The 26,276-nt window shown below is 31.8% G+C and overlaps 4 protein-coding genes across 4 annotated transcripts; all 4 read right to left on the bottom strand.

The window, feature by feature from the left end:
• Positions 1 to 325: 325 nt before the first annotated feature.
• Positions 326 to 1,325, bottom strand: LOC115696723 (GCN5-related N-acetyltransferase 8). Its single transcript, XM_030623609.2, has one exon. It carries the CDS (start codon positions 1,029 to 1,031, stop codon positions 381 to 383), a length of 651 nt encoding a protein of 216 aa, XP_030479469.2. The 5' UTR covers positions 1,032 to 1,325; the 3' UTR covers positions 326 to 380.
• Positions 1,326 to 10,531: 9,206 nt separating this feature from the next.
• Positions 10,532 to 11,578, bottom strand: LOC115696724 (uncharacterized). Its single transcript, XM_030623610.1, has 3 exons — positions 11,353 to 11,578; positions 10,986 to 11,221; positions 10,532 to 10,927 (listed from the first exon to the last, which is right to left on the bottom strand). The coding sequence occupies exons 1-3, from the start codon at positions 11,576 to 11,578 to the stop codon at positions 10,532 to 10,534; spliced, it is 858 nt and encodes a 285-aa protein (XP_030479470.1).
• Positions 11,579 to 12,253: 675 nt separating this feature from the next.
• Positions 12,254 to 14,344, bottom strand: LOC115696725 (uncharacterized). The gene is made up of 4 exons (XM_030623611.2): positions 13,986 to 14,344; positions 13,435 to 13,792; positions 12,851 to 13,368; positions 12,254 to 12,704 (listed from the first exon to the last, which is right to left on the bottom strand). The coding sequence occupies exons 1-4, from the start codon at positions 14,342 to 14,344 to the stop codon at positions 12,254 to 12,256; spliced, it is 1,686 nt and encodes a 561-aa protein (XP_030479471.2).
• Positions 14,345 to 24,227: 9,883 nt separating this feature from the next.
• Positions 24,228 to 25,191, bottom strand: LOC115696726 (uncharacterized). The gene is made up of 2 exons (XM_030623612.1): positions 24,914 to 25,191; positions 24,228 to 24,786 (listed from the first exon to the last, which is right to left on the bottom strand). Exons 1-2 carry the CDS (start codon positions 25,189 to 25,191, stop codon positions 24,228 to 24,230), a joined length of 837 nt encoding a protein of 278 aa, XP_030479472.1.
• Positions 25,192 to 26,276: the final 1,085 nt, after the last annotated feature.

Raw genomic sequence — 26,276 nt, forward strand, 5'->3', positions numbered from 1 at the left:
TGGCTTATTGAATCTAATTAAAAAAAAATAATTATAGGTCCATTGCACAAAACATCAACCTAATTATTATAAAAGTCGCTGAGTAATAGCTATCATGTTTTTTAGCATTGTTATTGAGTATTTATAGTACCTAACACTTTTAGACATATTAGTTCAATAGCAATATTAACACATAAGAAAATACTAACTACCATTAGTACCTTCATTTCTCATGTTTTTTTATTTAAATGTCTCACTTATCTTATGCTTTGTTGAGAATTTTGGTATTTTATCTCAAAATTTATTAGTGAAGAATGAACTAGTTTATATTCTATATAGCTCAATATTTAATATGGAATGTGGCCCCTACCATTATATATCATTAAATTCATCTTAATCAATTAATTAGTAGAAGCATAAGCTTGGAAAGCATCCCCAGTAAGTCTACAAAACCTATAATCATGCTGAATCTGAGCTCCCATTTCTTCATAGAACTTAATCGCATTCACATTCCAATCAAGCACCACCCACTCCACTCTTCCACAACCCATCTCCACAGCCTTCTTCACCACCGCAATCAACAACATTTTCCCCAATCCATTCCTCCTGTAACGCTCTCTCACGAACAAATTCTCTACATAAAACCCAGGTTTCCCCAGAAACGGCGAGTAGTTCGGAAAGAACAGAGCAAATCCACCAATCACAACATTATCGCCGCTGTTTAGCGATTTGAAGGTCTCGATTTCTGGGTCTTCGGCGATCGGGTGGTCCAGATTGGCGGTCTGGAATTTGGGCTGATAGAGAGGAGGAGAATTGTTTATTAAGTCCTCCTCTTCTTCGATGATGAAGGGCTGTGATGAGACCTCGAGGATGAAGATGGTGACGGACTGAAATGGTGGTGATTTGAAGAGAACGGAGGAGAGAGAGGCTTCTGTGGCGGTGAAGAGGTGAGTTAGGCGTTCGAATATGGCCATTTGGTGAATCAGTTTGTGGATTTGGGGAACGTCGGTGGGTTGGGCTAAGCGGATACGGGTGAAGACTGGGAAAGCCATTTGGGTCGAGTTATGTGGAGCTGTTGAGGCCGGCGCCGGAGAAGGTGGTGGTGGTGCGGCGGCGGCGGTTAGTAGCGACTGTAGAGTAGAGAGTAATGAGTAGTTTGGTTGGAGGGATGTTGTTGTTGTGTAACAGAATTTATAGGCGGTGATTTTCCAGGTACTAATGACTAAATAGGAAGAAATACGAGGGTTTTAGAGCAAAGCAACTGGTTTTTTTTTGAGAGAGCAAAGCAACTAGGATTTTTTTTTTTTTTTAAATAAGTCTATTATTATAAATGAAACGCAGTCATTTACAACAATGGTAGAAAGTATTTCTTCTAACCATATACAATTACTATCTAACTTAAAGCTTGTTTAGCCAAACCATAAGCAGCTTAGTTAGCATCCCGTTTAATATGAGATAAACAAACATTAGAAAAATGATAAATGATATGATACATCTTGAACAATATCATAAAAAACCGAATATTGTGATGTACGCCCATTCAATGCATTTACAAGCATCAAACAATCGGTTTCCACAAAATCAATAGGAAGATTCAATTGTTCAGCCCAACGAAAACCAAAAAATATTCCATTTCCTATGGTTTAAAGTTCCCAAGTTTTGACATCGCAGCCAGAACACGTTCATAAAATTGAAAAAATTGACAAATAGTAAAAGTTCGGTTAAATTTAACATAAAATATAATATGGGTTAAATTTTACACTATAATAAATATTAATTTTTTTCTTTATTCTTTTATCACTCACTAATAAATATTATTAATAATTTTTTGCATTTTATTATTTATATATTTAGTAAGATTTTTATACATTTTTAATCATTATTTAAAATTTTAGTAGACTTTTTTTTACATATTTTTATCAAAAATAAAATTAGTTTTATCCGCACGGAATATTTTGTAAAAATAATCTTTATGAAATTTTTTTTAATAAAATAACTTTATAAAAAAATATTATTAATAAAATAGTCTTTTATGATCAAGTCAAAATAAATAATAACATTTTATGGTCGCAGAAACGATCATAAGTTATATTGTGCGACTATAAACGACTATTATGGTCACAAAATAACTATAAATTTAGACTTGCAATTATTATGATCGTATAGAATATATTAAGTGAAGTTATTTTGTAAATTTTAATACTTTAAATCATAGTTTGGCAAATTTCACAATTTCATACCACTATTAAGAATATTCTTAGTCATCTATCCCATCATAAAAAAAATTATAAATACTTTATTTATCCATTTCCATATGTTTTACACATACAAATAATATTTAAAAATGAAAATTACTTAATTAAATTCCATAAATATTTGAATGAAATATTTAATTCAATGAAATATTTCATTTCAAACTTAAAAAATTAATTTTTTTTTTTATTATCTACGTTTTTGTTCGTACATTTTTTTTTCTTATCAAAATCTAACTTCCTGACATAGCCTAAAACAAACAAGAAAAAGAAACTATTTGCATATTAATATCATAACTAATAACAGACTACTCCACAAGTCAACTAACTTTTTTAAATTATAGTATGGTGAGAGATTTTTCTTTTCTTAAATATATGAATATTTAGATTTGTACATTTGTAATTAATGTTGCTAACTAAAATCAATTATAAAATTATTACGAATAATATGAAATAGATAAGAAGAAAAAAGTAAGAAAAAGAAACTGAATGATAATTTCTCAGTATTTTATTCTAATAGAGCGACACCTTATTTATACAAAAATATATGACTAGAATAATGAGAAACAAAATTCATAAATTAAATGAAAATACAATAGTATTTATGGTATAAATGATTTGGGTGGTTTAGATATCCATATGTATAATATTTCACAACACTTTCCTTTGGATGTCTATCATAGCTGTCTCATTAAGAACCTTGCTGAAAAAAAAAAGTGCAGTATAAATTAAACTCCCCCTCATTAGGCATTCGTGGAGATCTCCTAATCGACGAATTTCAATCTTGTGAGCCATCTTCTCGAATATTAATAGTGGTAATGACTTTGTGAATAAGTATGCATGATCGACACTAATTGAATATGTTGGATACCAATATAGCCACTCTCCTTAAGATCATGAGTTAAGAATAATTTGATAAAAATATCTTTGGCTCTATCTTCTTCATTATAGCTTTAGTTGAGCATGGATTTCGTGTTATCTTCATAGAGAATTGCTAATGTTGATACTGAGTGCAATCTATATATTTCTCGAATATGCTATGTCGATGATGTCGCTCCCACACATTTTCTACTTACTTTATAAAGTCCAAGTATGTTAGCATGATTTAAAGTTTCCTTGTTAAAACCTTCTCAGGATAACCAAGTGGAACAAAACTTGAGCTACGGAAAAAAGCGTGCTACATATATATATATATATTTCATATTCATAACTATTTGAAAGTTATCTCGATAAAAACTTTGTCAGGAAAACTCAGTGAGACATAACCTGAGCTAAAGGAAAAAGAGTGCAACATGAATATGTCTCTCCCTCATACACATATGATTCTTAATTATTTTTGTGATAATATATCTCATAAGATTATTGTTATCACTTTTAAAATATCATCATAATAAATTACCTATGATTATATATTTACTACAACTCTTTCAGAGTATGTGTGAACTTCTAAATTATAAATGAAGAGTTTTATGAACTTCATTAATTATCTAACTTATTGAATTATTCATGTGTGTATACAATTTTGTTCACACCAAAGTTTAAAATTTTAAGTAGATATGAACATAACAAATTAATGATAATATAAAATTTTATTTATGACAATGATGATACTCCAAGACCATGTATTTGTTTCATTCTTATTGTATGATCTTAATTTTTATATCAAATGATCTTAAATATTTAATGTTGTTTTCGATTATTTTTTATTTTAAATCAATTCATTTTTCTCATTGATTATTCTAATTCTAATTACAGTTTAGTAAATGCACTATTATAGGAATTGTCCATACATTTTTGACTAAAAGAGAGAGAAGAGATAGATGGTAAAATAATTCTTAAATGGGTCCCTTAAATTTTTAAATAAAAAAATAAAAACTGGCTAAGTATATGAAGTGAAATTAATAGGATAACTATTTTTATTGACTTCATTAGACATATCCTTATTATAGAGTGTTGCTAACCATAGGTCTTGACATCCTATGATGTGGTACTTATGTGCAAGACTGGCTCTAAATTAAAATGGGGTAGATAAAAGAAAATAATAATTATTTCACAAATACACAAAAATAATAAATAATTATAAAAATATGATTTCACGGAATTTTAAATATTTTTACGATTTTTTTATTTTATTACAAAAAATACGGTCTTTTTATGTTGTACTCTTGTTAATTTATTGTTATATGTATGTATTTTTTATTATTGTTTTGATGTTATTTTCATGTTATTTTTATGTAGTTTTCTTGTTATTTTCGTGTTGTTTCAATGGAAAACCGTAAAAAAGTATATAAAAAAAATATCTTTAAACGTAAAAATATAATTTTTTTTACAAAAGGGTGTCTTATGTAATTATCCTAAAAAAATATGAGCCCTTACTATAAAGATAAATAATATTTTAAAAAAAGTATTTTTTTTATTTGAGCCCCTAAAATAGGTGGATCTTAAGTACGGGCCTAGCCCGCCTTAGCCTAGGGTTGGCCCTGCTTATGTGTCAAAAGTTTGTTAATATTTTATGGGCCCGTTTGGCACAGCTTTTGAAAAAGCTAAAATCTGCTTTTTGAAAGAGAAACTTACAAAAATACTGAAATTTGGGTTAACTTTTACAAAAATACTGTCACACGAATTTTTTTTCAAAAATACTGTGTTTTTATAAAACACCAGTAAAACACAAAGCAATATAACTCAAAACAACAGTAGAACACTAGTAAAACACCAGTAGAATACCAGTGAAACTTGACACAGTATACTGCAGTATGAAACTTATAAAAAAATACAGTAAAAAAGTAAAAAATATCGCTTTGCAGTATTTTTGTAAAAAATTGACAAAAGTTAGTATACTATATGCAAATTTCCCTTTTGAAAAAGCTGTGATAAAAATGTGTTTGGTAAGCAGTCAAAAAATAGCTTTTTGAAGAATTTTTGGAAAAACTACAACTAAAAGCTTAAGCTGCTCCAACCCAACTTTTAAAAAAAGCAATTTTGATTAAATGACTATAATAAATTTTTTTTGTACTAAAACCATATTTACTTATTTATTACATATTAAAAAAATAAAATATTTAAAATAAATTAATTATAATAAAATAAATAATTATTAAATCTATTATTTGTTTAAAACAAATAATTTTTATTTTATTTAATATTAATAAACAACATCAATCTAAATTTTTTAGGGTAATTAGCAGCATAAGTACCCAACGTTTCAAGTTTGTAAGTGGCATAAATCTAATGTTTATTTTTAGCGGCATAAGTACCCAATGTTTGTAAAACTGTAATTTTTCTCTAATTTTGTTAGTACAAACTCTGTTATTTTCTTAAACATACCACATATAAGGTCTAGATTCTAGATCATTGAGTCTAGACAAAAACACGTAGTATCAGTTACTTCCAAATATTTTTTTTAATAGATTCAAAATGGAGTCTGTGCTGACAAAACTGGAGGAAAATTACAGTTTTATAAACATTGGGTACTTATGCCGTTAAAAATAAACATTGGGTTTATACCGCTTACAAACTTAAAATTTTGGATACTTATGTCGCTATTTACCCTTTTTTTTTATGTACATGAGTTTCTATTTTTTTTTTTTACATGTGATAAAACATAATGTAAAAATACTATAAATTATTTTTATCAAATGGATATAAAATTATATTTGAACAAAAATTAAAAATATATAAAAAAATAAAATATTATTATATAAAATAAGATCTTACATATTTGTTATTATAATAAACTATATTATACCATTATTATTATCATTATACAGTACTTTAAAATTTATAATTTACCAAACACTCAGCTCAGCTTTTTTCCACAGTTCTGCTGGAGCTGCTTTTTCTCACAGCACAGCTGTTTTTTCCCACAGCACAGCTGTATGTAGAACTCACATGCTACATCACATAAAAGTTGCATCTTTCCTTTAGGGGCTCGATTTTTTTTTTTTTTTTTTCATTTGTTTTTAAGGCACTTCACATTTTTTTTTGAAAAATTATACAATGCAACCTTCTAAAAGATGTATATTGATGCACTTTTTATTGGTTTCGGCATCCAGAAGAATTTTTTAGTTTAATTTTTTTCATAGTCGTCTATGTTGTAGTTATTTTAAATATTTTATAAATTTTTGAGAAATTCAATAAAATTTAATACGCCGAAAATACGATTTAATTTTTTTATATAAATCTCTTTTTTTTTCCTTTTTTAAAATCTCAATTTTTTATTTCTTTTATTTATAAATCTCAATTTTTTTCCTTTTTTTAATCTTGTTATATTTTTATAAATCTCAATTTTTTTTAATGTCAATTATATATAAATATATATTATCTTAAAAAAATTAAAAATTATTACATGAAAAATATAAATTGACACTTTATTTACAAAAATATATCCATAAGGTGTGAACAATATTTATACCTATTATGTGCTTTTAATTACCAAAATATCTCTTACACTATTACTTACACAATCAGACGAATGTTGCTCGGTGGTTGACCGAAGGCTGCATCAGACGAAGGTTTCAATCAGACAAAGGTTGTTGGGTGGTTGACCGAAGGTTGCATAAGAAGAAGGTTTCAATCTAAGGAAGCATGGATCGTGAGTTGATGTTGAAACTGTAATGCAATAGTTATATCTGTTGCGAGCCCACTAACATGCAACTTAATTGCAACTAAAAATGTAAAATGTTAATTTGTATACGTAAGAAACTATTTGTCAGTATTTTTTTGTCACTGATCAATAATTACTTGTACCTTAATAGTAATATGTAGAAAAATAATTGTTAGTAAAATATTTATGCAACTGTAATACAACTGTTATGAAACATTAAAAATCAGAGTAGTGTTTCCACGTACTTAACTCTATCTATATGTCTCTTCATGATTTAATATGAACAAATTCACTATTAGAAATTTTGAAAACAACGAAAAATACACTAGGATAAATATTTTATTATAGCATTGATGTAATTTTTTTGGATTATACTTGAGTTGATTGGTTTAGGAACTCCAGTTCAATTTTTTGAGATCTGCATTTCATGGATCAGAAAATTGAAGTCAAGACACTAGTTTTATGCGAATCAAACTGGATCTCTAGTTAAATTTTAGTTTTGTAGTAATTTTTCTGCACTTTTTTTCATGAATTTGAAACAACCTCCATTTTGATTGATTTTGATCATTTTCTCAGGTGAAGTCGCCGGAATTAATGGTGGTTCTCTTTCTGGTAGATTTCGTTTCAGTTATGTTGGGTTTCTCCGTGGTTGCCCGAAGGTTACATAAGAAGAATGTTTCAATCTCAAGAAGCATGGATCATGGGTTGAAGGTGTGTGTAAGAGGTATATGCGTAATTTTTTTTTTTATTTGAGTTGTTTATCTATTTATTTGGCTAACTAGAAGTATTTTTGTAATGTTATTATCTTTTTTGATTAAAACTGAAAAAAAAAAGCCCAAAAAATCTCACAGTTTTTTTACTCAATTTTTTTTATTTTTATTTTTATTTATTATTTTTTTTTTTTATGTTTTGTGCATCTTTTTACCTATGTTCTTCTCATGAGTTTTCTTTTTAAATTTTGTTTTACTCTTTTCTTAGATTTTCTTTTTAAAAAAAAATCTCCTTTTATGTACATCATTTTTTTTTTCAAAAAATATACATATTGTTAATATTTTGTACATTTTTTTTACCATTTTTTATTTTATTTCATGTTGTTGTTTTTTTTTTTCAATTTTATTTGCTATTTTTTTAAAAGATTTTTTTTCTTAATTTCTTATTAGTAAATAAAAGTGTAGAAAAGTATATCAGGTTGATGTTAAGTTTAGTAGAATGTAATGGTAATGGTAATAGTAATAGTAATGTAATGGAATAAGAATGGTAATAAACATTGATTATGATGTTTAATTTCTTGTTGAAATAAGTGATAAGTTTATAAAATTATTTCCACATTAATTTTCTTGTACGTTATTTTTTTTTTAAATATGATATTTGAGTCATTTTATTTTTATTTTATTTAATGTTTATGATGTAATTCTCATTATATAGCTTTTCCAATGTAATAAAAATTTTATCACATAATATAATTTCATACATCTTTTTTAAAAGAAAATCAAAGGTTATAATATCAATTTTGATTCTATTAATCTCTATTACATGAAACCAAGCATGACCTACATGATCCTTTTGTGTCGTTTTAATTATAGTGATGGAGAAAATCACATAGACTTGCATTTAAATAAGACGACAGATGATACATCTTAGCTTCAAGAAGCGAACTTGTATTACACTGTTCATGTACGAAATTAATAAAAGTAAGATATATGATTAACCTACAAGTTTTGACAGAGTTACGTTAAGCTAATTAATGCATAGGTGACACGTGCCTTTAGCACGTTACCTTCACTAGTTTATATAACAGAATATATTATTTGGCGGGTGGGATTTATAAGGTAGAATTAAGGTTGTTCATAAAATACTCAATTCAATCCCGTCCATATGATAAAATCTGTAAAGTGCGGATGTTCGTACTTGCGCGGATCGGATTTGGTTGAAAAATCCAAAATCCGCACTAGTGCGGATTGAATGTTGATTGACATGTAAAAGTAATTGATTTAATCCAATTTATATATATTTTAAAAAAATAATATATACAATTAATATTTTAATGTAAAAATAGTAATTTAAAAATATAATACATACGATACAAATATATTTTAAAACTTAATAAATCAAATGTATGTTACATTCTTATACATACGGAAAATATAATTTAAAACAAAATTAAACATTTCTTTCCACATACAACTTTTTATTCTAATTTTGAATTTATTATTTGCTATTTATTTATTTTAATATGTTGTTGGAGTATAAAACAACAATAATTTATTTTATTTTGTAGTTAGTTATAAAAAAAAAAAGATATCTTTTAATAAATATTAATTTATTTAATATTAAAAGTAACCAATCTAAAATAACTGATTCAATTCACACTTTTACAGATTTGATTAAATTTAAGCTATGGCGGATTGAATTAAATTCAAAATCTAAAATCCGCACTAATTAGTGCAGATTAAGTGTACTATGACTAAAATAATACCGATTAAATTAGATGAATATCACTAGGCAATAGACAGAATAAGCAATGAAACAAATTTATTGTCAAACACTAATGATATGAGTTATGATGGTTTAAAAAAAATTGATAGGTAGAGGAACAAATCATAAGGTGTCGAGTTGTTAGAATTTAAAAATAAGATGAATGGGGTTCCATTTTAAAATCAATTGACAATAGAAAGAGTAGCTCATTCCTTATATATTCAATTATCTTTTCACACATTAGCAATGTCGGACTCTCTAATACGAGTATCTATGGTGCTAATTAGCAATAATCATTATAACGTTTGTAGTGGTTTTTAACATTCATGTTACAAACATGGATTAAAATTGAAATTCAAGATTTATGTAGTATTTGAGTTAATTATAGGGTAATTTTTAGTTATATACAAGTAAATTAATTATATTATAAAAAAAATATAATTACACAATTTTATATAATTTATAAATATTTACAAATAATTATTATATTGACTTTATATATTTATAATTTTTAAGAGTTTTTTATTTTATTTTTACCTTTAAAATAGTTTTTTTTTTTTTTTTTTGTATTTTTATGGAATTTTATATCGAAACTCCCATAGCAACTACCGTTGCAGCCTAAATTGCAATAAAAAATGTACAAAAATCCCTATTACAACTAACGCTACAACTATTTTAGAAACCCAAACCGTAAATTTAAAAAAAAAATTAAAAAAATAGTACACGGAATAATTCACTAATTTTTTTTTTAAAATGTAATTCAGAGTAGATGATCAAGTGCAATGCATTGTATATTATTGTCAGATGAGAGAAGCTCTAAGACGCAAAACAGAGAATTGAATAATGTGGCAATGAACCTTGGGACTTGGAGGGGCCATTCTATGTGGTATGACCTTAAGCTTTCAACCGAGAAATTTAAGGGCATTTTTGGAATTTCAAAACCTAATCAAACAAACAGCACTAAGAGCTCATTTGGAGGATGAAGACAAAAGGATAGGTCAAAGAGTCACAATGTCACATTCTCTATTATTTGTTTGATAAGTAAGATTAGACTCAACTAGACTATCTTATCGACATATAGAATTTCACTAAATTAGATTGTATAACTTATCTAATTTTATGTTTGGAAATAACTAATTTAGGTAGTCCCATTCTTTTATCCATATGGGTGATCTTCTCTTTTTATTATTATTTTTTTTAAAATGGAATTTATGATAGATAATCAATTTACATCCGCAATTATAATATCTCGTAAAGAAGAAGGAACATTATGCTCATAGAAGGTACGATCTGACGAAAAACAAGACCCCCTAGCAACACAATATGCGGCCCTATTAGCAGAAGGATTAACAAAATAAATTTGGACATTATTTAAAGTAGATAAAATTAAACGACAGTCTTCCACTAACAAATCAAACTGAGATGGCATATGAAGTATACTAGTTATTGCTTGGACAACAACTAAAGCATCAGATTCAAAAACCACCTTATCCCAACCTTTACCCTTGATCCAACTCAACGCTTCCTTGATACCAATTACCTCAACAATTTCAGGAAGCACACAGCCCAACCTACTCCCTGAAACATCTTCAATAAGAGTACCATTTGCTATTCCGAGCTACCCAACCAAAGCCAAACTTCTGTTGCGCTTTGAAGATGGCTCCATCGACATTCACCTTGGCAGTATCATGATCTGGTTTAGCCCAAATATTGCTATTAGTAACATCACCCGTAGCAAAATAAGCATGAGGCGACTCAAAGTTTGTAATCTTCCAAGTTGCAAGGACTGATCTAGCCGACTTCACAACATCCAAAGCTGCTCGATTCTTCTTCTGCCATAGCAACTCGTTGCGAGTTTTCCAAATACTCCCACTGATCATAGCAGCGTCCACCACTACATCAACTTGATTCCCTTCGAGCAAACCCAAAAAAAGTCATCTGGTGCACCACCAGGAGGCACGACTGCTACAGAAAAAAACCAGCAGGAGCTGGAAAAATTGCAGCCCAACAACACGTGGAATATTGTTTCATGTTCTCTGTTACAGAAAGAGCAAAAAAGATCGACATTGATATGCTTCGTTTGGAGCTGAACCTTCGTTGGAAGACTACCAGAACATGCTCGCCACAAGAAATGACGAACCTTAGGAGGGACAGCCAATTGCCACAACTTTTTCCAGCAGTTATTATCTTCCAAATAAAGCCAATTTCCTCTACTCGATTGAAGATGTTTATAAGCACTCTTAACCGAGTAAAACCCTGACGATTCCATGTTTCAATACCAAGTATCTCTTTCCACAGAAGCACTTAACTGAATGTTCAGAATTAAACCCATATCTCTCTCCAAAAACATGTCCGAAATGAGCTCAACATCCCAAGATCGTTCCCAACAGTCATAAGACTATCAACAAACTTATTTTGAAGCCCTTGGTTCTTAGTAATGACATAAGGATTGGAATCGTGGGGTAGCCACGGATCTTTAAGAACATTAACTCGAGAACCATCTGCAATTGAAAGTCTAGCACCTTCTTTAACAAGTCCCTGAGCAGCTCAAATACTCCTCCAAATAAAGCTGGGATTTTGTCCCAATTCAGCAGAAATAAAAGTGCCATTTGGGTAGTAGCGTGCTTTGTAAATCTTACCAACAAGCGAATTTTCCATAGTTAGTAATCTCCATCCTTGTTTACCCAAAAAAGAGAGGTTGTAATCCCGAATATCACGAAATCCTAACCCCCCTACATTCTTGTGTTGACAAAGACGTTTCCAACTAACCCAGCTTACACCCTTGCTTGTGTTCTTAGATTAAGACTTCCACCAAAACTTCGCCATCATTCCTTCAAGACTCGAACAAATCTCTTGGGTCAAAAGAAAAACGCTCATAGCATAGCTAGGCAATGCTTGAGCAACCGACTTAATTAACACTTCCTTGCCCGCTTTAGAAAGAAACTTAGTTTCCCCAACTAAAAATTCTCTTCCTCATCTTCTCCTTCAAGAACCCCAGAATGGCGTTCTTGTTTCTACCCATAATACAAGGAAGACCCAAATAAAAGCTATCATCTGATGCCTCTCTCAACCCCATTAGACCACACATTCTGTTACTCACATCAGTCGTAGTGTTCTTGCTAAAGAAAACAGAAGACTTGGCAAAGTTAACTTGTTGTCTAGAAGCAAGTGCATAGGAATGCAGCAAGCGTATAACATTTTGAGCTTCCCTTTCATTAGCTTTACAGTACACATAGCTATCATCCGCAAAGAGCATATGAGAGACCATAGGAGCTCCTCTCGCCACACGACACCCAGTCAAAAGATGATGCCTCTCATAATATTTTAGTAAATATGAAAGACCCTCCGCACAAATCAAAAAGAGAAACGGAGAGAGCGGATCACCTTGCGCAAACCTTTACTCGGATTAATAGGACCCATAGTAAACGCACCATGGGTGACATTGTATGATACTGTTGTAACACGAAACATGATGAGTTGCACCCAATGATTATTAAACCCCATACGCAGCATCGTGTTTTCAATATACGATCATTCAAACCGATCATAGGCCTTACTCATGTCCAGTTTAAGAGCCATATAACCCTCCTTGCCACTTCTTTTCCTTTTCAGATAATGCATGATTTCAAAAGCAATTGTAATATTATCTGAAATCAAACGACCCGGAATAAAAGAACTTTGGTTATCCGATATGACAAAAGGCAGCACTTGTTTAATTCTAATCGCCAACACCTTAGAAATAATCTTATATACCACATTACACAATGATATTGGTCCAAGATCATTCATCACTTGGGGCTGTTTCTTCTTAGGAATAAGCACAATATTAGTCTTATTTAAGTCTCTTGGAAAGGAACCTGAGACAAAAAAATTCTGGACCAACTTAATAATATCCCCACCAACAATGTTCCAACTTTTTTGATAAAAGTCAGAAGTCATTCCATCGGGACCCGAAGATTTATCCGGATGCATTTGAAAGAGTGCACGCCTAATCTCATCCTCCATAACCGGTTCCAACAATTGCAGGTTGTGATCATTCGAAATTGCAGCTGGAATAGACTGCATAACACCACAAATGTCGGCTGCTGAAGCTGAAAAAAGCTAAGAAAAATAAGCAGTTATCACCGTGGGAAGGCCATTCTGCCAGTCGACCCAATTCCCAGAATCATCACGCAGTTTTTGAATTGAGTTATTTCTTCTTCTTGTTGTAGCAACAGCATGAAAGTACTTCGAGTTATTATCACCTTCACACAACCAGGGTTGTTTACTTCTCTGCTTCCAAAACAATTCTTTCTGCAGCAACACTTCAACAAGTTTACCCGAAGCAAGTTTATAATTCTCAACAGAAATCGCATCCCTGCCTTTCTTCCACCTCTTCACCTCCAACTTACAATCTTTTACTCTTTTAGCAAAATTTCCCGAGTAATCCTTTCCCCACTCCATCAACACCTCCCCACAACCAACTATTTTTTTCAATAATTGACTTCATGGGATCAACACTCCAACAATCTTGAATGATCTTTAAACACAACGAATCTTTCAACCAAGAGTTTTCAAAATGAAAACTCCGATTATTTGCAATCACCATATTGTTGTTAGTAACCAAATGGATAGGGCAATGATCGGACATAGAAATTTCAAGATTGTAAAGTTTAGCAAAAGGAAAGAAATCTAACCAAGCTTGATTAACCAAGGCGCGGTCAATACGAACCTCCACCCAATCCACAGTACCACGACTTTTCTCCCAAGTGTAAGGATAACCACACAGCTCTAAATCATGTAGACTACATTCAGCAAGAGCTTCATTAAAACCGCCCACAAGCCAATTCGGGTAAGGGTTGCCTCCTCTCTTGTCTCCTTGAGAAGTCACATTATTAAGGTCACCAATGATGTACCAAGGTAAGTTCATTTTATTGTTCAGCTCATTCATGAGATCCCATGTTTTTTTCCTTAGACTTCTATTTGGTTCACCATGCATACCTGTCAACCTCCAATCTCCTCTCTCATTCCCACATATCAGCACATCAATAAACATACTTCCAAATTCCAGCACCTTCACTTCTTTTTCAACTCTCCATAATAAAGTTATTCCTCCACTCCTCCCCTACACATCAACTGCCTTCAAAACCGATCGCAACACGCAACCTTTCCACAACATCCTTACGAGATAAAGTTTCACACAAAAACAAAAAATTGGGCTTCTTTTGGATCACAAGATCCTTAATGAATTGTTGAGCCCATGGGTTCCCAAGCCCATGGCAATTCCAAGAAATTTTAAACCATTTACTTCCTCTACATCAGAACCCATATTCAGCCCATGAAAACTTTCCTCATATATACCTTCCTCATTCCCCATACGCCTCCTCTTACTATCCAGGACCACTACTTCCTCATTAATTGAATCCTCATCACTTCCAGCCATAGTTGTTTGACCCCCATAGCATCTTTGCCATTAGCAACACCTTCCTTTCCACCCATAATACCTTTATTCTTGCCAAAATTCATGGGATCACAATTAACTCCAGAATAAATCCGATCAATTTCCATGATTCTAGGCAAAATTGAATCCCCTCCAACATCTCTCTTCTGCTTGGAAACACTGCCACCACCATCGGCTCCACCGTCTTCCTTCCCCGTACGAAGCCACTGAGCACCGGTCAAGTAGTTTTTCTTCTTCATTTGAGCTCTCATCCCAATCCCATAAGGCTTAGCCACTTGTTCCAGAGGTTGATCAAACCTTCTTGGACAAAACCTTTCGGAATGCCCATATCCAATCCCCATTCTCTTTACACAATTTCATTCTTCTTTTCAATGGTTTATCTATGTCAACCGTAGCTCTAACACGTAGATAATCTCTCCATAAACCATTAAAAATTTTAGGATCCGACTTAACAAAACTTCCCACATACGCACCAACACTTCTCACCACTTTTTCCAACATAAAACCAGTTTTTAACCCATGAATCTGAACCCAAAAATCAATCTTATTCAAAACAACAGATTTTGGATCCTCACCTTTTTTCAGACGATGAAACACAAGAGGACATTTGTTGAACGTCTAAGGGTTGCCATCTATAACCGATTGTATATCTAATTCATGGTAGAATTGAAAAAGATGTCGATTGGTGTCGAGTTTCTTGATGTATACCCCTTTTCCCAGTTGCCAAAGAGAGGCCATCATATGTCTCATTGCATCAAAATCAAAAGTCCTTCCCGCAAGAAACTTTCCCACTAAGCACCATCTGTCATCAAACAAAGCTTCCTCCCCTTCATCTTCCCCACCAATTAGAATCCCCTCCTCCTCATCCTCCAAACTGATTTGTCCATATTGTTCATTAAGATCAAAATCATTACGGCTACTCGAAGCCATCATAAGCAAAACAACGAATAGCAAATAACTTAGAAATACTTAAAAAACATCACACAACATGTCAAATGACAAGACTTTTTTTTTTATATTAATGGTCTTCTCTTTTTATTTATTTAACAATTTTATATATATTTCAAATTTAAAAAGAAAGAATTTACAAAAAAAAAAAGTTATAAAAAATTTATTTACTAAAATTAGTAAGAATATATAATACTGAATTTAAGACCAGTTTGTCATAGCCGTGTTAAGGGAAAAAGCATCAGTTGTGAACAAAAAAAAAAAAAAAACAGATGTGGCATTACTATGGAAAAAAATTAAGCTAAGTGTTTGATAAATTATAAATTTTAAAGTGTTGTGAGTTATTAAGATTCTATTATAATAATAATGTTATAATCTAGTTCATTATAATTACAAATATATAGAAAATTATGTCAAACAAAATTTTTATTTTCTATATATTTTCAATTATTTTTCCCATAGTATAAATTAATATGCATTTGATATAAATAATTTATAATATTTTTAAATTTTACTTTTATCACCTTTTTTTTTTTTCAAAAAAAAGTACTTTATATATAAGATCACTCTAGATTTATGTGGTTTGTTAATAGTTTTTTTTTTTTTTGGAAGAACAAAAGTTCAATTAAACGGAAAAGCAGATGGGAACCACAGGGGGAATTCCCTCCCCTTGAAAAGCTTCAGCAAGGTCATTAGAAAATCTAGCTCTTTTGCCAAACCATTCACAAAAGAAAGATTACAACGCTTAACATAACAGAAAATGCAAGAATTGAAACACTTAATAAGATCTATAATACTCAAGGAAAGGTTGAGAAGCATCTAATTAGGAATACATCTCCTCTGAGCCAAGGCCTAGACAATAATTTTTGAGTCTGATAAAATACAAATTTGATCCTAATTGTTTTGAGCCGCCCAGGATAGAGCCATAAGAATGGCCTTAGTCTCTGCTTCCAAGGGGGAAAGAGCAGTAGCTTTTTGCATCTTATAAGCCCACCCACCACTTCTTAAATCAATCCGAATTGCAGCAAGACATGCGGATCCAGATAGCCAAGAGGCATCTGTCATCAACACAAAAGAAATCTCACTCCTTCTAATTTTTTTAGCAGTAGGGACATTTTCATATAGCTGCAGATTTAAGTCTAGAACCTGGGATAATTCAACCCACTTAGAGTATATCTGATTCTTTAAAAAAGCCAAATCGACAGCAGCACTTTTGAAGATTATTCTATTCCTTTGATTCCAAATCTCTTGGTAAAGACATCCCATAAATCACAACAGAGAATCCCTGCCCAAAGCTGGCACAGAAAGGACTAGATTCTCTACAAATTCTAGGATAGATACACTAGGAATTTTATCACTAAGGATAGGGAAAGGGCCCAAGAACCACATTGCTTTCGACACAGAATTATCCCTAAACACATGTAAACTGGTTTCGAGCTCATCACCACATAGAAGGCAAAATTTCTCAATACATAAAGGTAGTTTACATCTTAAAGGGATGGCCTCATTGAGAATTCTCCAAAGGAGTTCCCCTATCCTGGGATGTATCTTCGAATTCCACAACCATTTCCATAAAATTTTCTTTGGCCGGAAACGAAGCTCTTGATCTAAGCAGTAAGCACTTTTAACAGAGAAGGCACCATTAACACTTCCCTTCCAAACAATTTGGTCTGAATGATTGAGAGGTGGCCTTGGAATTTCCAAGATTTTCCTCCTAATAGCACCAAAGATCTGAAGTAGCATCAACCATGCTCCTGTCCAGACTTCCCATCAGCTAATCAAAGCCTACATGATCAAGCCAAAGAATCCAAGGTTGTTGATAACTCTATGGTATAGAGTTATTTTTTATGCTTTTAAACTGAAATTATTGTGAGAAGAGTAGTAAAAAAGTGTTTGTTTGCTTAGTTTTAGTTAGTTTTAGTTTCATTTTTTATTTAGTAAGGAAAAAAGCCAAGTACACCATCGTTTTTCCATCAACGAGAGCAGCTGCAACTTTTGGAAAGGGGAAGTAAATGCAGAAAAAAGTACAGCAGAGGAGGAAGAAAGAGGGACCAAGCTTTAGTGTTTGATTTTTTCTTTTATCCTCTCTTAATAGTTTTCTTTCTTTTTCTCCTTTCTTGTTGTTTGTACTTACTTATTAAAAACTTTGTTAAATTGTAAAATAGGGCAGCAGCCATGGAAGATAGCTTTTTAGCTTGGATTTTAGTTTTTGATTTGAATATGAGCTAGACTTTTGAGGCTTGAATGACTATGAACTTCTATGTTGGGTATATGATTAATTGTTAAGCTTATTTTAACATTTTTTGTCTTTGTTCATTCAAGTGAGTTTCATTTTATTTAATTGTTGTTGCTTGGCCATGAATAATAATTTTATAAGCTAGATCTTGTTCTGGAAGGGCTAGATCTAGTAGTTCAACTTGAATGGAGCAAGTGAAAACCTAGATTTAGGTTTTTCTTTGTAAGCGGAATAGGACTATTTCATTTACCTTGCATAACTTAAGAATTGATGTTTGAATAGTGTTCTGCTTGCTGGTTTGATATAGGAATATATTGAGCTAAGTGGTAGACTTTAATTTTTGAGTTTTGGAAAATTCTCACAAGCCTAGAGGAATTTATGTTATCTCTGTGCAAAATACTGGAGTAATGCTGAACCAATGCTGTAACACCTGGGAAAAAACCTGACTAGAAGGAATTAGCAATTCAAGCTCCTTTTACCATATTACATTTTTATTTCTTGCAAGCAATTTTTCCAGCAATAGTAGTATTAATTTTAGCAAGTTTAATTACTGTTATTTTTAATTTTGAATCATTGCTCAACCATTTTCATGTTATTTCCTCTTACTTTTAGTTGTAATTAGTTGGTTTTACATCCAATTTTATTTGCAATCCCTGTGGAGACAATCTTACTTATCATTTTATTACTTGTTTGACTGCGTATACTTGCGTACATAATTTTCACAACAGTTGTGCCCAAAAATCAATGTATTTCCCCTCAGCAGCCAAAGTGACCGAACCCTTTACAGCAATGTTTCAAACTTCCAGAATACTCCTCCATAGGAAAGAGTCCCTATTCTTTGAGTTGACTGACCAAAAACTCTCTTTGCCACAGTTTTTGCTTAAAAGACAAGTAACCCATGACTTGTCCACTTTTTGAGCCAAACTCCAAGCCAATTTCGACACCAATACTCTATTCATATCCTCAAATCGTCTTAGACCGAGCTCACCAAGCAATTTTGGTTGACAGATTTTGTCCTAAGCCTTGAGAGCCATATACTTATCCTTTTCAACACTGCATATCCACCAGAATCTTCTAATGATTGCATCTAGCTCTCGACAAGTTGATACTGGGACTTTGTTGGTAGACATATTGTACACATGCATGGATGCAGCAACAGAGCTAATCAGAGTTAGGCTTCCTGCATACGACAATAATTTCATCCTCCAACCTTCAAGATGTTTTTGCATACTCAATTTTAGGGCATGGTACTCTTCCTTCTTCCTGCGTTTGAAAATAAAAGGGTTCCCCAAATGCCTTTCATTTCCACAAACCTGAGAAATTTCCAAAGCAACTAGCAATTCTTTCTTCTTAGGCAAATTCAGGTTATTGGAGAAAAGAATACTTGATTTAGCTTTGCTACAAACTTGACCTGACTAGGATTTGCATAGAGTCAAACAATTCAGAATTTCTTTTGCATTTCCCACATTTGCTCAAGCAAACAAAATAGTATCATCTGCAAACATGAGATGAGAAATGGTCGAGGCATCTCTTGAGATCTTTATACCATGAATCTCACCCTACCTTTCAGCTTTGAAAATCAACTTTGATAGAACTTCTTGGCAAAGAAGGAATAAGAACGGAGATAGGGAATCCCCCTGACGAAGACCTCGATTAGGCATGAATTTTTTAAGAGGACTTCCATTGAACAAGACTGAATAAGAGACATTCTTCACACAGTTCATAATGAGCTTACAAGCCTTTTCATCAAAACCATTTTGCACCAGTACACTAGCAATAAAGCCCCACTCCATCTTATCATAAGCTTTGTGCATATCTAACTTGATCGCCATAAGGCCCCCTACCCCTTTCTCCTGTTTAATTTTGTGTACAACTTCTTGTGTAAGAATGGAGGATTTTGCTATCTATCTTCCTGGAATGAAAGCATATTGGATAGGGGATATCAGGTCATCCATAAAAGGCCGCAACTTATTGGAGTTAATCTTTGCCACTACCTTGTAGTGAAAGTTGCAAAGACTTAGGTCGAAATTGTTCGATCAAGGCAGGATGTTCCACTTTAGGGACAAGACAGAGATGTATGTATAATTGAGATTCGGATTGAGATTACCACCCCAAAAAATTTCTCTGATGGCTTCACAAAAACTTTGTCCCACAATCTTCCAAAATTTTCTAAAGAAATTGCCTGAGAACCCGTCAGGCCTAGGAGCTTTAACGGGATGCAAACTAAACACAACATTTTTTGATCTCCTTAAAAGAATGGATTGTTATGATGCTCAACTTAGCTTCACTGCTTATTTTCTTATCAAATAAGTCTCCAAAATCAGTAAGCAACACCAGATCATTTGAGGAATACAGATCAGTAAAGTATTTATTAATAATACCTAAGATACTCTTCTTATCAACACAGAGCTTTCCATAGTTATCCCTTAAGGCCCAAATTTGATTTCTCCTCCTTCTAACCGTTGCCGAGGTATGGAAAAGCTTTGTGTTGCGATCCCCTAGCTTTAACCAAACATCACGAGAGTTCTGGCGCCACTCACTTTCTTTTCTTTGCCATGCTTCTAAAATCTTCTTCTGTAGCTCAACTTCTTCTAGCATAGAGGAATCCGTGATCTGATGTTGTTGAATTCGACTTAGACGTTCTTCCAGATTGCAAATAACATTGTCTACATCTCCAATATAATTCTTTTTCTAATCTTGTAATGCTCGTCTAGTACTGTCGAGATTGTGAAGTAGTCGCCTACTAGCATTCACTTTAGTATTTCCCCAAGCCTTTGACACAACTCCAAAGTAGGAAGGCTCTCTTGACCAAGGATCAAAGAAACGAAACGGTATGTAACCTTTATTTACAAACATACAAGTGTTTAGCCAAATAGTAGCATGATCAGAGACCGTGATTGGAAAATTTAGCACATGAGCATTTTGATAAAGAGTCAACCAATCATGAGATCCAATAACTCTATCCAGCCTCTCCCTAATCAGACCACCTGAGAATTTCTTGTTATGCCAAGTAAAAGTACAACCTTTGAAGCGAAGATCAATACCACCCGTATTGTCAAGGAATTCGGAGAGCCACTTAGTATCATTCACATCAACCTTCCTTCCTCCTTGTTTCTCCTCAGCATTCAAAATGCAGTTTAAATCCCCAATAACCACCCACTGGGAGTCGTAGAAATTAACTTTAAGAGTCATGCTTTCCCAAAATTTATTTCTTTCCCAACTGTAGGGAGTCCTGTAGATGGCAAACAGATGCCATCTTGTATTCACTTGACCATCCCACACTTCAGCTTTAAAAACACCATTAGCCAAACCTACTATCTCCAAGATTATATCCCAATTCCACATAAGACAAAAGCCACCCAATAATAACAAATGTCTTCATTTCAAAACTTGTAGAGAAATGATCATTTTAAACTAATTATAATCTATATTGTCTTTTGCCACATAAAAAAACTAATAATTTTTTTTATATGTTTTCTTAGAATTAAAAGCAAATTAGTTAAAAATTATGGTATATCTAAATTAGTTTTGTTTAAATCTTTTTTATTTTAAAGTTATGTCGATTTTTTTGAATTTTTTATGAGTTGTTGTAGGTTGTTTGTATATAAATTTTGTTGTACAGTATATTTTTATTTTATTGTATGGTATATATATATTAGTAATATGTATTTTTATTATTATCATTGTTAGTATGTATATTTTGATGAATGGTATATTTATTTTTTGTTACACGATATATCATTTTTTAAATATAATATTTAAGTTATATTTTCTATTGTACTTTTGTTGACATGGCATATAATTTTATTAGCATGCTATATATTTTTATTTTTATTTGTTGTTATTATATATATTTCTATTGTAATATATATATTTTTTGTTATATGGTATATAAATTTTATTATATAGTTTATCATTTTATTTTAGATCATGCATATTTAGTTTTTATTTTATTATATATCAACAAAACAAAAGCTAGTTAAACGAAGAGACTTACAAAGAGGATGGAAACTAAATCCTTTTCTAGTTGGCATTTGCATGAGAATTCTGGTTAGGTAGTCCATAACCAGAACAAACAAGAGAGGAGATATCGGGTCTCCTGGTCTCAAACCTTTTTCTCCTTTGAAGGAGCCTTGGATCCTCCCATTTAGAAGCAGATTGTAGTCTGTTCCATGGAGGCAGATTAGAATCCATCTAATGAATCTAGCTAGAAAACAAAGACCTATTAATAAATCATAAACAAACTGCCAATCGACATTGTCATAAGCCTTTCTGAGATCTATTTTCATAATACATCTAGTTGAGATGTTCTTCCTCGTATAGCCTTTTAACAGGTCCTAGAAAATAAGAAGATTATGAGCCAGTAGTCTATTCTTCACAAAAGCACCTTGGTTATCACTAACCATCTGAACAAAGTATTTTCGAGATGCATTTGTAAATAGTGTTGCAGCATGCAATCGACCTATAGTCCTTAGCATCCATTGGGGTTTTAGTTTTTGGAATGAGGGAGATCAGTGTTTCATTCAACTCCTTTGGAAGAGTACCATTTTGAAAAAAAATCCAAAACGACATAAGTAATGTCATATACTATCTCACCCCAAAGCCCTTTGAAGAAACTGGAGCCAAAACCATGCATTCTTGGACTTTTCGAGTTATGAATACTGAACAAAGTTTTTTTAACATCTTTCTTGTTGAATGGGCGAATCAGCTTGATTGCACTAAATTCAGACAATTGCCAAACGACAGTGTGTCCAACTCAACCCTTTTAGTGATTAAACTTTTTCTCCACATTATATTTTTAAAATGGTTTAAAAAATGATTAACCACTTTAGGGTAGTCATTTAATCACCTTGTCTTTCTCCACATAGGTTGTGATACAATTTTCTAGCTTTCTTTTCTTCGAACAAGCATGGAAAAAATTAGTATTTTCATCTCCCAATTTGATCCACTTGATTTTACTCTACTGTCTAAAAAAACAAGAATAACTCTTCCCGTGTTCAGTAAAAATCAACAGCTTTACCTTTTCTTTCTGCTGTAGAATCGGGTTCATGGGATCACCAGCAAGCTCCTCTTGCATCCTGCTAAGATCAGCTATGGCAGCAAATTTTTTTGAATGATTATCACCAACTACTTCCTTGTTAAATTTCTTAAGGACATGCTTGGTTCTGAACATGTTTTTAACAAGATCAGTAAGGTTGTGAGCAGTATTCCAGCAAGCTAAAACTTCTTGTTTGTAACCCGGTTGGAGGCTCCAGTGATTGCAGTATCAAAATGGTTTGAACCCCGTGTTGGTGTGGTCTTGATATTTAATGATACTATATATAGCTATGGTCAGAGCACGAATCCCATTTCAAACAAGCTTCAATTCTTGTGAAAACCTTAAGCCAAATCTCATTCACAAACACCTTGTCAAGTTTAGAAAAAAGTTATCTCCTGCATCATGTTTATTAGTCCATGTATAAAAAGACCCCAAGAATTTGAACTCCACCAATTGGCCATGAGCAAGCCAATTTTGGGAGTCCTCAATTTCTTTAACCTTGACCTGGTTTCCTCTATTTCTATCGTTAAAATAGAACATGGCATTGAAATCCCCATACACAAGCCAAGGTAAGTTAGGATTACCTATTGCAGCAAGTCTATCCTAGAGCTCTCTTCTTTCAACACTTGAGTTACTTCCATACACAGCTGTGACAAAAAATTCTCCTCCCAAACTGCACATCTTCACCTTACAATGAACAAATTGTTTATCCTCTTCAAAAACTTCAACATTGAAAAATTTAGCTTGTCAAATCAGAAGAATTCGACCAGAAATAACATAACTAGAATATATTTTCCAATTAGGGAAATTATTCTTAACACTACTACCCTTATTCTCCTTGATTTTGGTCTCAAAAAGAGCACCAAAACCAATCTTATTCTCTCTACAAACCTCTAAGATAGTGATCTATTTCTCTCTTTTATTCATACTCCTAATATTCCACTCTATCACATTAAAGTTCTCCATTAGATCAAGTAATGAGAGTTGTCACCACTGCCTTCCCCATCTCGAAGAGCCTCATATCCATTGTTAGACTTGACTTCATTTGTATTTTTCCCTTTTATAGAATCTTGTCTCAGTTGTTTCCTCTTTGGAGTACTCCATTCCTTGTCATTCAATTCCATCACCTCCTGTTGTTGCTTATTAGATTTAGTAGACTTTTGTACTTCATTCCCTGCTGTAGCTGCTTTCTCCTTTCCCATTGTCACCATTCCATCTTGCTAATGTACTGAACCATCATGAATCTTGCTCTTCTCTTACTGGTTGACAATATTTTTGCCCCTTGGTGCTTCTTTTTTCCTCCAAACCACTCCCTTATCTTTGTTACAATTAGCCACAATGTGACCAAGATTACCACATGATACACATTTAGATGGGAGCCACTCGTATACAATTGCCTGTTCCACCAATTGTTTCTTCTCATTTATAAAGGCTATAGCCTTAGGAGGATCTCGCTGAATTTCCATATCCACAAGAACCCTTGCATACATCACCATCGATCTATTTTGGGTGACTTTATCAACCATTATTGGCCTACGCACTGTGCTAACAAGAGCACTAAGGTTCTTCTTATCCCAGTATTGAAGTCCCAGGCCATTGAGTCTCATCCAAATAGGCACAGATTTGACCATATTGGCAGCATCCATGTCTGTCAACCAAGGTCTTAACACTACATGTTTGCTGTCAAAGTGTACGACACCTGTTTCCAGTATTATATTCCTTGTTTCCTCATCTCTAAAGCTCACCAATGTGAACCCAGAGTGCATCCTAACAATTGTCTCAATACCCAACTTCCCCAAATTCTTTTCACGAAACCTTCAAAGACACGGAATGGAGGATGCGCTCCAAGAACAATACAAACAATCAAATTCTTCCATAATTTAATCTGATCTCCAACTTTCAGGGGTTCAATGTGTTCTAATTGGGAAAGATGGGTTCTAACTTGATTAGAGTTGAATTTGCTCCAAATGTTCTTGGCTGTCTACTGAAAGTCCATCGTTTCGCCTCTTCAGCCCAACTCACTGGTTTGGAAGATAAACTAGTTCCTTCTCCATCGCCTAGGTCTAGGACTTCTGTCTCCAGTAAATCGCACGGATCATGGAACGTCTCAGTATCAGCCACTAAATGCTCCTCTTGGATCAAAAGGAGTTCAGGGGAAGGATCTTTGATGCCGAAGACCACCTCTGCCGACTTCGAGACCGTCTTTCTCTTTCGAGCCATGGTAGGAGAGAGAGAGAGAATCACACACCTATTTTTAAATTTAAATTGCATTTATCAATTAATTTCTATTTTATTATATATAATAGCGGTATATAATTTTGTTGTCATGATATATATATTTCATTTGTGATATATAATTTAGTTAATATAGTATATATATAAATATATATATATTTGTAATATATTTTTTCTTATTATTGTTAGTATATATGCTTTGATAAATAGTATATGTATTTTTTTTTGTTATACGATATATCATTTTTTAAGATAATATTTAAGTTCTATTTTCTATTGCACTTTTGTTAACGTGACATATAATTTTATTAGTACGCTATACATATTTATTTTTTATTTATTGTTATTATATATATTTCTATTGTAACTTTGTAAGAAATATATTTTTTGTTATATGTTATATAAGTTTTATTATATAGTATATCATTTTATTTTAGATTATATTTAATTTTTATTTTATTATATATAAATTGGTAGTATATAATTTTGTAAGTATGGTATAATTTTTTTTATGATTGCATATAATTTTGTTAATATTGTATATACAATAATATTATATTATTTTATTTTATTTTTTATTGTAGGTATATATATTTTGTTGTATGGTATATATCTTTTGTTGTGTATTGTATATCATTTATTTAAAATTATTTTTACTTTCTATTTTATTATATATAATGCTTATCTATAATTTTTTTTGGTATGGTATACATATTTTAATAGTGATATAAATAATTTTGTTAGCATGATATATATATATTGAGTATTAATATACTAGTTTTCGTATTGTTATAATTTTTTTTGTGGTATATAATTTTATTATTACAGTATATTAATTTTTAGTGATACGATATATTAAATACTGTAGTACATATATAATGATTTAATATATTTATTCGTTTTTTTAATAATATATTAATATGTAATACTAAAAAAATTTATATAACCTAATTTAATTATTCTATATATTTTTTGAAAAATGATATATATTAAATTATTTTTTTATAATTTTTATTAATTAATTTATTATACTTAAATATTTTATTAAATTAAAAAAAAAAGAATATTCA

The sequence above is a fragment of the Cannabis sativa genome, chromosome 7, assembly GCF_029168945.1.
Source record: "Cannabis sativa cultivar Pink pepper isolate KNU-18-1 chromosome 7, ASM2916894v1, whole genome shotgun sequence".
Lineage (NCBI taxonomy): Eukaryota > Viridiplantae > Streptophyta > Magnoliopsida > Rosales > Cannabaceae > Cannabis > Cannabis sativa.

Bases quoted from the DNA above. Each gene is read 5' to 3' on its own strand.
- LOC115696726 (XM_030623612.1), bottom strand. From the start codon at position 25,191: ATGGCTCGAAAGAGAAAGACGGTCTCGAAGTCGGCAGAGGTGGTCTTC. The intron at 24,787-24,913 runs GTTAGAACCCAT...GTGTCTTTGAAG, and splicing joins GCAAATTCAACTCTAATCAA to GTTTCGTGAAAAGAATTTGG.
- LOC115696724 (XM_030623610.1), bottom strand. From the start codon at position 11,578: ATGGAATCGTCAGGGTTTTACTCGGTTAAGAGTGCTTATAAACATCTT. The intron at 11,222-11,352 runs GTAACAGAGAAC...GTTTGCTCGAAG, and splicing joins CGATCTTTTTTGCTCTTTCT to GGAATCAAGTTGATGTAGTG. The intron at 10,928-10,985 runs GTGAATGTCGAT...TTGGTTGGGTAG, and splicing joins CAGATCATGATACTGCCAAG to CTCGGAATAGCAAATGGTAC.
- LOC115696723 (XM_030623609.2), bottom strand. From the start codon at position 1,031: ATGGCTTTCCCAGTCTTCACCCGTATCCGCTTAGCCCAACCCACCGAC.
- LOC115696725 (XM_030623611.2), bottom strand. From the start codon at position 14,344: ATGTTTATTGATGTGCTGATATGTGGGAATGAGAGAGGAGATTGGAGG. The intron at 13,793-13,985 runs GTTAGATTTCTT...GATCCCATGAAG, and splicing joins GCCTTGGTTAATCAAGCTTG to TCAATTATTGAAAAAAATAG. The intron at 13,369-13,434 runs GTGATAACTGCT...GGTGTTATGCAG, and splicing joins GGCAGAATGGCCTTCCCACG to TCTATTCCAGCTGCAATTTC.